This window comes from Scardinius erythrophthalmus, assembly GCF_964197995.2.
Source record: "Scardinius erythrophthalmus genome assembly, chromosome: 9".
NCBI lineage: Eukaryota > Metazoa > Chordata > Actinopteri > Cypriniformes > Leuciscidae > Scardinius > Scardinius erythrophthalmus.
In genome coordinates, this window is record NC_138229.1 from 45,585,751 (window position 1) to 45,596,506 (window position 10,756).

General features: G+C 42.0%; 1 protein-coding gene across 2 annotated transcripts in view; it reads left to right on the forward strand.

Annotated features, from left to right (window-relative positions):
* Nucleotides 1-7,262, forward strand: part of tns3 (tensin 3) — a 47,803-nt gene extending 40,541 nt beyond the window's left edge. For both annotated transcript variants that reach the window (XM_081373414.1, XM_081373415.1), the window contains exons 19-27: nt 1,972-2,411; nt 2,514-2,645; nt 3,236-3,331; nt 3,438-3,515; nt 4,846-4,923; nt 5,038-5,206; nt 6,638-6,706; nt 6,787-6,816; nt 6,911-7,262. In XM_081373414.1, the coding sequence (XP_081229540.1) occupies nt 1,972-2,411; nt 2,514-2,645; nt 3,236-3,331; nt 3,438-3,515; nt 4,846-4,923; nt 5,038-5,206; nt 6,638-6,706; nt 6,787-6,816; nt 6,911-7,052 (1,234 nt within the window). In that variant the 3' untranslated portion in view covers nt 7,053-7,262. The remainder of the gene's footprint in view (nt 1-1,971; nt 2,412-2,513; nt 2,646-3,235; nt 3,332-3,437; nt 3,516-4,845; nt 4,924-5,037; nt 5,207-6,637; nt 6,707-6,786; nt 6,817-6,910) is intronic.
* Nucleotides 7,263-10,756: the final 3,494 nt, after the last annotated feature.

The following is a 10,756-nucleotide window of genomic DNA, read 5'->3' on the forward strand; positions in this document are numbered from 1 at the left end:
TTCTGACAAACAGCCAAAGAGAATGTGAATTACAGTATGTACAGAGGGCAGAATCCGCAGCTCAGGACTCACTACTCACGAATGCTTAAAGGGGCATTTCACCCATTTGAACATTGTTTTTTATTTAAAGTGGGTCATATATGTAGTCGAAATGTAAAAGAAATTTTGAATTTGGTGCCTTTGTGACCGAGAAAAGAAAAAAAATAAATTCAGGACGCATTTGTATGAAAGACAACAACTCCCACAATGCACCACATTGCACAGCTCCGCAAGCCACTCCCACTAATCCAGAAAGCGCATATATGCCTATAAGAGAAATCACTCTTCCGTCTACCAGGCTAGCTACCACCAGAGCTTGAAATTCATTTCACATTCACACAAAATGTCTAGTTAGTTGGCGAACTCATATAGTGCATTACTCCTCGTTTGTATTTCTTTCGAAAAGGTGAATTATTGCATGGTACCTGGATGTTCAGTCAGAACATATGCGGTGCGAATCTAGGATAGTTCTCAACACAAACGTCCGTGTCCTCGTCTGATTCAGAGATTTCGTCCAGGAGAAATTGTCATCGTTGAAATTCTTTGCCGCAGACGGACTCTATCTCTGTGTTCGTAGCGGTTCGTAGTTGCATAGTGAGATCACCGGCGCCACCAGTCCGTCCTAACTCGAGCCAGTCCGGGCTCCTCGTCCGCGGCAGGCAGGTCTTCTGCCTCGGCTGCTCTTCGCTATAATGCGGCTTGTAAAGGTAGCCACAAACACCTGATTCAAGCATCAGACTTCCGAAATCCTCTTCCTCTATATCATATTGAGCACTCCGCTATTGTCATAACTTTACATCTGTCTCCACAGCGCCTGTTAGCTTAGCTTCAAACAAGATGGAGGATATTGCTTTCAGTTTCAGAGAGTAAAGTCCCACCCACTGATCTGTAATAGGTCTGTAGCGTGAGCGGGTCCCGCCCCCTGGGAGAGATGAGGAACTAGTGCTTGTAGTCTCAACAGAAATCCCCCCCTCTTACACTTCCTCCTACAATGACGCAAAATGATGATTTTTGCGTCATTGTAGGAGGAAGTGTAAAAGGTAAATAACGGATTTCTCCCGTCTCAGGGGAAAATGAGAGAGTGTTGCACGACCATTCAATAGTATGACTGGGTTTCTAACAATGCAAAGCTTAATGCAAATGGGTGAAGTGTCCCTTTAAACTGCTCTTTTACTCTTACTCTAGTTGTTCTTTGGACAAGTTCTTTTACTCACACTACATCTTTTGGAAAGTAATGGTACTTTTAATTGAGGATATTTTTTTTTCTGTACTTTTTACACCCCTGTGAGCCTAATGAAGTTATAACAATATAATGATGTGTACAACAAAATCATTTATATTAAACACTACAATATCCCATAAAATAAACAAGAATTGTCCATTTTGATTTCATGTGGACTTTAAATGATTGAGGATCCTTCAGTTCTGCAGAAAACCCTGGAGAAACTGGAGGATTTGTTGGCTTTTAGGTCAGGGTTGCGCTCCATCCAGGCTGTGTTTAGATTTCTCAAATGCTCTCTTAAGTTTTATGTTTGTCATGAGTTTTTGTAAAGTCATAATTTTGTTATGTTTGTTTCACTGTTTCTTTCTTTTTTCAAAGGTTAAGAATTTATATTTATCATAATGTGTTTTTTTTGGTGAATTGTATTACAATTACCACTTATTTTAATTGAGCCATCATAATAATTTCATGACATTAATCGAGCTTTTACTGCCTGAAGAGCCGATTGCAGCTCTGAATGATTGTAAAGGTGACGTATCTATGGTGTCCCCAGAATGTGTGTGTGAAATCTCAGCTCAAAAAAACACCCACGTTTTCTGGGTTGTTCACGGTATGTCCACTTTAGAGGTGAACACTACGACGAGGTAACAGAATAGCCCCAGCAGTGCTAGTTTTATAGTTAACGATAGTGTGTGTTGTGGTTGATGCAGGTCTCCACAGTCCATCTCTGCTCATCCCTCGGACTCCGTGAGCTTCGCCCCAGTGTCTTCTGTCCCGTCTCAGCACTCTCTCCCTGTGCCGAACGCCCACAGCTCTCCTCTCAGCGGGCCGAGAGCCAGAGCCCTGCAGCAGATGCTCAGCCTGGGCCCGGCGCTGGAGGGACTCGACTGCCAGCCGCCGCCGTTCGACGGAGAGACCTCGCAGGGGTCAGCGTCTACATCTCCCAGCGGCTGCTCCAGTCCTCACAGCAGGAGCTCGCTCAGTGTCCCGTTTCCCAGCGTGCTGCCGGAGCTGCCACCCGGCTCGTCCCCGACTGCGCCGGACCCCCGCGCCGATGCGGCAGAGGTGCTCTCCAGCAAGCAGCTGACCGTGAACTTCGTCCAGGACACCTCCAAATACTGGTACAAGCCAGACATTGCACGAGACCAAGGTACGAGCCAACCCCGTGACCTCTGGCTTGTGTTTCTGACTCTCATCTGACCTCTGGCTTGTGTTTCTGACTCTCATCTGACCTCTGGCTTGTGATTGACAGCTATAGCGTTGCTGAAGGACACAGAGCCCGGCTCCTTCATCGTTCGGGACAGTCACTCGTTCCGCGGCGCGTACGGCCTGGCCATGAAAGTGTCCACAGCGCCTCCATCGGCACTGCAGCAGGGCAAGAGAGGTGAGCAGAGAAACATCACACACACACACACACACACACACACACACACACACACACACACACACACACACACACACACACACACACCTCCAGAGAGACCCAGCGTTTCCTCGCGCGTCGTTACCCGCTCATGCTGAATATATCAATCTGCTAGTCGTGACTGATGTGTGCCGTTTCCGTAATATACAACAGTTAAAGTTAATACACATTAAAGGCCAAAAGTGATGTCCGAAGCGGATGTTTGTTTATAATGACCCTACAACTTCAATTAAACCATCAAAATATACTTATGTTTGAACTATTTTAAATATGAGGGAAAGAACAAAACACTAAACTTGGTTAAGGTATTTATCTGACAAAATTATTTAGCAAAAATCACAAACTACAGCTACAGTTTTTATTTTACTATGCAAAAAAAAACACGTTCATAATTTCTGGCAAACTATCACAAATAAAACAGTCGACTCCAAGCACAACTATACAATGTGCTTACAAAATCAAAAATAGTAATATTTGAGTAAATGGTGAAGATGTCAATATTCCTCAGCCATCCGTCACTTTGGGTCATCCTGATGTGTGTGATGTTTCAGGAGCCGACCCGTCCAGCGAGCTGGTGCGGCACTTCCTCATCGAGTGCACCCCGAGGGGCGTTCGGCTCAAGGGATGCCCCAATGAACCCTACTTCGGTGAGTCTACCAAACCTGCCACAGATGGGCACATTCACATATATACACGAGTTCTGCTCACATCAGCTGTGTGTGTGTGTGTGTGTGTGTGTGTGCTACTCCTCAGGCAGTCTGACGGCTCTGGTCTGTCAGCACTCCATCACTCCTCTGGCTCTTCCATGCCAACTCATCATACCTGACAGAGGTACAGCAGGACAACTTTATTTATATGTTATTCAATTTGAACTAAATTTGACTTTGTTAGACACTCTTGGGAGCCCTCAAACACCTCTGACGAAACTCAGAAAAGGCCAATGAAGTTGGCGTGTGGAATTTGCATGCCTGGACACTCCCCGGATATTCTGAATACGTCAGAGGTGTTTGGGGCTCCAAAGAGTCGAAGCGAGTGACAGAAAGGGAAACAAAGCTCTCAGAACATTGAACCAATTGTTTCACAAAGCAATTCCCAGTTTTGAAGCATTGAAACTCCACAGGCTGGCGACCTCTGCTGGTCAGAACAGTGTAAGTGCAGCTCAAAAACTCATTTAACAGCTCTTACAAACCAATGGAAAATAGTTAGTTGACAGTGTAATCTACTAAACGCAATGAACAAAATCATCTTATACCATAAATATAAAGTGTCTGTATAATGTTCTTTTATTAAATTGTAGGGCTTCTTTTGTTTGTTTTGTGGAGTATGGAAGCTTGTTTCCGCCACAGAATAAAACATTTTAAAAGATAATTGTGACTTTTTATCTCACAATTGCGAGTTTACATCTCACAATTCTGACTTTATTTCTCAGAATTGCGAGATATAAAGTCAGAATTGCGTGACATAAAGTCGCAATTGTGTGTTATAAAGTCAGAATTCTGACATCTTATAATTGTGAGATATAAAGTCCAATTCTAAGGAAAAACTTTTTTTTATTTATTTGTTTACCTCAGAATAGTTTATACCTCACAATTCTGACTTTATAACACGCAATTGCGATTTTATATCATGCAATTCTGACTTTATATCACCCAATTGCGTATTATAAAGTCAGAATTGCGAGATATAAACATGCAATTCTGAGAAAAAAAGTGAATTTCAAGTATATTTCTCACAATTGCGACTTTATATCACGCAATTCTGAGATAAAAAGTCAGAATTGTGAGATTAAAAGTCGCAATTACCTTTTTTATTTTTCACTCTGTGGCGGAAGCTTCCATAGTGGAGAGCTTGATTAATCAGCCCAATAAGAGAGTAATAACTACAACTCTTCCATTTTATTATGCAAATGTGTAATTAATTGTCTACAAAGGGAAAAAATGATCCAAGATCAGGTCAAAATCACATACTGACACTGGTTCATTGGTTCACAGAGATCATCTTAGCGGAGAACCAAGCCTTGTTCACTGAAATCACATGACTTTGGTGGTTTTATACACTGGTTTCAAACAAACGATTGGCAAAGGTTTCGAAGCTTCTCAAAGCACCCATCGCTGCTCTAGGTTAAGGGATGTTTGATCACATGAGTGTTGTGTCTCTTCAGATCCTCTAGAGGAGGCTGCTAGTGCATCTTCACAGTCCATTACCAATTCTGCAGCTGAACTCTTGAAGCAAGGAGCAGGTGAGTCCAAAACACGATATTCAGGACAATGACTGAGCGATGACCGCATGGATCAGCGACGAGTCCTCGTGACTGCTGAAGTCTCAGATCGCGTGTGTGATGTGTGTTCCCCAGCCTGTAACGTGTGGTTCCTGGGCTCGGTGGAGATGGAGTCTCTGACGGGGTATCAGGCGGTGCAGAAGGCCACCAGCGAGATCCTGAACGCGCACGCGCTCCCGGCCTCCACCGTAGTGCACTTCAAAGTGTCCTCGCAGGGAATCACGCTCACCGACAACCGGAGAAAGTAACTCGCTCTTACCTTACCTTACATCAAACACTACCTTGCATTCATGCCTGTTATTCAAAGAGATTTCACCTTCAACTTTTCTCACATTATCACAGTTTATTCGCTATAGTTTAGACAATGGTGATGAAATATGAGCAGAACTCAGTTGATGTTTGACTGGTTTTGTCCGTCCTTCTGTTTGACTGTCTCACACATGAATTATGTTGAATATCTGTCAGCTGTTAAATTTAACTACACAATTAGATAATACCAGTTTAGCTCAACCAATCACCAAGCAATGCTTCATTGTGTTCAGTCTGTGTGTAAAAAGAGCATTAGCAATTAAAGAAAACACACTTCAACAAAACATGATCAGCTCAAAGTGTCCCAATCATTTCTGGGCCCAAATGTTATAAATGTCACTGGTAGTCACTGTATGAAGAGTTTCTGGGTATAATATGTCACAGTTTACTTTATTTTGCTCTCCTCACTTACAGAAATGAACTATAGTGTCCTGCACACACTAGTGAAACAATATCACACATGATATCTGTGTCTGAATAATGTTTGGTTTGACTGTATACTTTTTTCCAATTCATGCATTCCCTGGGACACGAACCCACTTCTGCGATATTTTCTAAATGACGATAATAAACTACTGCGAAATGACGGTGTTTCCATTAACCGACGTTATGTGACTAAAACTTCATTTTTTCCAAACATCATGGCAACGGATGTTGGTAGGTTTATGTACATCACAGTCAACCCACTAACCATTATTATTACTGGAAGGAGAGGTAGGCGTGTTTTCCAACATTAATGGACAGGAAAGAGTCTTACACTTGTGAGCGGCATTTATGAGGAGTTTCTCCCTCATTTCTGCTTCAAGCTCTTGATAAGTTATGGCATTTCTTTGTTTAGAATCCAATATTCCGTAATACTTTTGTCTTTTATGAGTTAGATGAAGAACTCTGTCTCGTCTTCTGTCCAAACACACCGCTCCATCCACGTCATGTGACCTGTGAACGCACAACATCTGTTTCCATTGCAGTTTTGCCAAATATTCCCAACACCACCTCATGCGAGTGTAACATTTTGTTTTGCGATTTATGTGAGTTTTTGCTAAATTGACGTGTTTCCATTAGGTGTATTTTCCATTTCAATTTCAATTTGCACAATTTAAAGGGTAATGGAAGTGTGGCTACTGTCACCAAAACAGACATTTAGATGCGTAGTTCCTGAAGTCGCTGTGATTTGCGAGGGCTTCAGCACTAATTTAGATTAGATTTACATTACATTTATGCATTTGGCAGCAACTTACATAGCATTTCAAGGTACACATTTACATTCTTATCAGTTCTTGCTTTCCCTGGGAATCGAACCCATGACCTTGGCGTTGTAGAATATAAAAAATATTCATGGAGCTGATGAAACCTGTTGTCTTTCCAGACTGTTCTTCAGAAGACACTATGCTGTCGGCACAGTCATATTCTGTGCGCTGGACCCTCAGGACCGGAAGTGAGTCCCTTCTGCACTTTCATGCACTTCCTCTTGAGTTTCTATAGGCCTTTTCACTGTTTCTCCGTGTTCATCCACAGGTGGAGACGAGACGGCTGCAGCTCAGCGAAGTGAGTACGACTGTGTTTCAGGTGTAGCCCAGAACGGGTCAGGTCTCCTTCATCATGTTAACAGGAGTAATAACTCTCCCCCCCCCCCCGGCAGGGTCTTTGGGTTCGTGGCCCGGAAGGCGGGCAGTGGCATGGAGAACGAGTGTCACGTGTTCGCGGAGCACGACCCCGAGCAGCCCGCCAGCGCCATCGTCAACTTCGTCTCCAGAGTCATGATTGGCTCACAGAGGGTGTGATGTCATGAAGAGGGCGTGGCCTGTCGAGACTTGTGCTGATCAACAGATTTCCTCCAATGAGCTGAAAGACCGTTTTTGATCACATGACAAACCTTCTGAAATGAAACGTGTACATTGTTTTGTATATTTTTGTATTGAAAGTGTATGTATCGTGGACACAGACTCAAAGGAATTATTCTTACTGAAAATAAATCTCAATATATGCGTGTATGTGATAGTTTTCTGTGATTTAATGTATTCTACTACTGATGATATAAACCAAAAACGTCTTTATAATGTCATTGCTTTCTAGATGTCTATATATTTAGTATTTTATCATATTTTTTACTCATAAATCTCCATTTGCCAAGTTTTCTAGAGAAAAAAAAAATCAGAACTGTTTATATTTCATATAAAAAAGAAATGTTATGCATATAAAATGTTTTAAAATGTCTCTAGTTTCTCAGTGCAAGTCTTTGGTAACGTCCTCAGCGCTGGCAGAGTCCTCACATCTTCTGCTTCTGAACTTACAGCTCTAAGACATCTTCTTATATAAACTGATAGCAGTATTTGTGAAGGAGAGGCGGAGGTTATGTGATGTACAGCAATATCTATATTAAGTTTGTTGAGATTTGGGCTTGGCTTTATGACTCTTCTGTGGATTAATGGACTGTTACGCATTAACAGAACTGAGCCGGTGAGCGGCTGTCACACATGTAAAGCCTGTTTCAGTCTGTTATGATAAACATGTGCTGACTATATGTACACACTACAGTGAGACACACACTACTTTTAAGGGCTCTGATTATTTATACTTGATCTTGTTGAAGTCACTGGTGATTTTCACAACCACACACACACACACACACACTCAATCTCAGCATACTGAACAGAAATAAATGGAAGATTTGTGCTGTGTTTTCAGTACTGAATGTCTGTTCATGTACTTCATCTGTGTCCTTCATGGCAATCCTTTTACAATGTGGTCAATTCTATGTAGCAGTGACCCTTAAATTTAAACGCATCTTTTCTCTGTCAGTGTTATTTCGTTTAGGCCAGCGGTTTTCAATAGGTGAGACGCGCCTCCCCTGGGGGAGCCAAAGAGCCACAGGGGAGGCGCGACACGCAAAGAAAAAATAACTATGCAGCTCTATTTATATTGGTAATTGTGTGTGTGAGTATTAGCTTTAAAATGCGTCATTTCCTTGTACCAAGTCAACAGAAGTCAGCATTAAGGGAGGATACGGAGCCCGGGAAGTCACCCGTGTGAGTAAAAAAAACTATCCGTGGCGACGGTTTTGCAATCCGTCCGCTCAGTTTATAAACCATATCCACGAATTCTCAAACTGTTCCCTCGGATTAATAAACTGTACCCACGAGTTTCTAATCCGCACTCTCAGATTTGAAAACCTTGCCTTCAGTTTTTGCATCTGTACAAATTCATAAACCGTGCCCACGCTTTCGCAATCCGTTCCCACGGGTTTGTAATCTGTACTCACGGATTTGTGACTCACTCTCATTTTAGAAGACGACGTTGTAAACGAATCTTATATTGTTTTATTGTGTATTAAAGGTCCCATGACATGAAATTTTCACTTTCTGGGGTTTTTTAACATTAATATGAGTTCCCCTAGCCTGTATATGGTCCCCAAGTTTCTAGAAATTTTAATCGGTGTAAATTGAGCTTTTGCTATCTTTCTCTGCCTTTGAGAAAATGGACGCTCAATCAGGCTGATCTTGAATCTCCTCCTTATGACGTTATAAGGAGGAATGTTACCTCCCCTGTCTCTGCTTTGCCCGGCCCGCCCAGAGAATATTTTCCGCCCATGAGAAAATGCGATAGGAAGTAGGAACGCGCGCGCGCGATTTTAGTTTGTCCACGAGAGATATAATGGCTTTTGAGCGAGCGAAGCATAATAATTGCTCAATAATTGGATGTACAAATGAACACCGAGGGGTTAATACAGAGCTGGGCTTGCTGAACGTCTGAAACTAAAGTCTGGATCAGTACCAACTCTCTTTGGCTCAGCTAACGTTACACACCTCGGCAAAGTAAGTCAACTAATAATACAAGTTGTTGCTTTACTGTTTATGGTTACCTAGCTTGTTACACGTAGAATGTGGCTGTAACATTAGCTATGCAGTTACTTGCGCTAATGTAAAGTTAGATAGCATCAAGTATGTGTGTGAATACACACACTGTAACGCGAGTGTTGTACACTTCTTTGTTATTTGGATAGCGTTTTCCTGTTGGTTATACGGCGTGCGCGATATCCGCATTTCAAGATCGCAGAGCTTGATGTAATTGTAATAAGATAAATTACAGACGTTACAGATCTCTCGTGAAAAGGCAACAGTAGGTTAGCGTTAGCTACATGATAATAACTAAACCATCCGAATAAAGTCCAGACATAATATTTTAAACTAACCATTCGGAAACGTCCTGCTGGTGCCGCTGAGTTGCAACTTCTTCATCCGTTGCTTCTCCATCTGGATCAGATTCTGGGTCAAACTGAAATGCTTGAACGACTGCGTGTCTTCGTGCCATTGCAATATATCCAATGTAAACATGCATGGTCTACCGTTGCCGCAGATGGTCAAGGCCACACACACCCTCCACCTTGCGCCGCCTTTCTCCTCCTCATTAACATTTAAAGCTACAGACACCGAAACGGCCTGTCTGAAGGAAGCTCATTCTGGGACTGGCTTGTAGTGGCTATAATTCTGCACAGAGACTGAATTTTTGGAAAGAGATTTCAGATACAGTACTAGGGACCACTAAGGCCTATATTAAAGCCTACAAAAAGTAGCATGTCATGGGACCTTTAAGTGGAATACATCAAATTGTCTTGACTGCGTCTGCGTGCTTAAACCCCTTTTGGACAAAAGTGTCTTCTAAATATGTAGCCTAAAATGTAATAATAATAATAAATTATTATTATTATTATCAGGGCTTGACATTAACTTTTTTGCTCACTAGCCAATGTGGCTAGTGGTTTTCCAAAGTTACTAGCCACACAGCATTTTTACTAACCACATTTTTGTTGTTGTGAAATTACCTGATAAAAGTTGACTATGGCATGCTAAAATTTATTTGAACTAGATTTACAACCCTTTTAAATGTAAAACCACTGTACACACCCAAATGAAGACTACATAAATATATAACAATACAGGTCATTATCATTAGCTCTGATAAGGTTGTGTGTAAAGCTCCTTTTTTAAAATAAAACCATGTATTATGTATTATATGTCGCCACATTGATCCACCGGCATACGACATAACTCCAACAGGGCAGCTAGCTGTCTCTTCGATTCTGTGTTGTCGGTCACTAGCGACAATACTCATTAGGGCTGTCAAAATTGCTCAAAAATGACCTTCGAATATTCCCTCTAAAAAAAAACCACATAGCTTATATTCGAACTATTCGAACATCTGGTTGCGCATTTTGTCAATGACGCGCATTACGTCAATAACAGGACAAATTAATACAAAGAGACATAACTACTTGTATAGGTAGTTTATTTAAGTTTAAACATATTTGACAACGTATTACCTACACGAAAACAAGGAAATCAACTAATGGCCAAGACCGCAGACCTCACTCTCGCTCGCTCACTCGCAGGCACTCTTTCTCTCTCTCGCACTCACACTCATGCTGTGTTCACACCAAATGCGAATAGAGCGTCTGGCGCGAGTGTAAAGACGTGTTTACGCGCGTCTG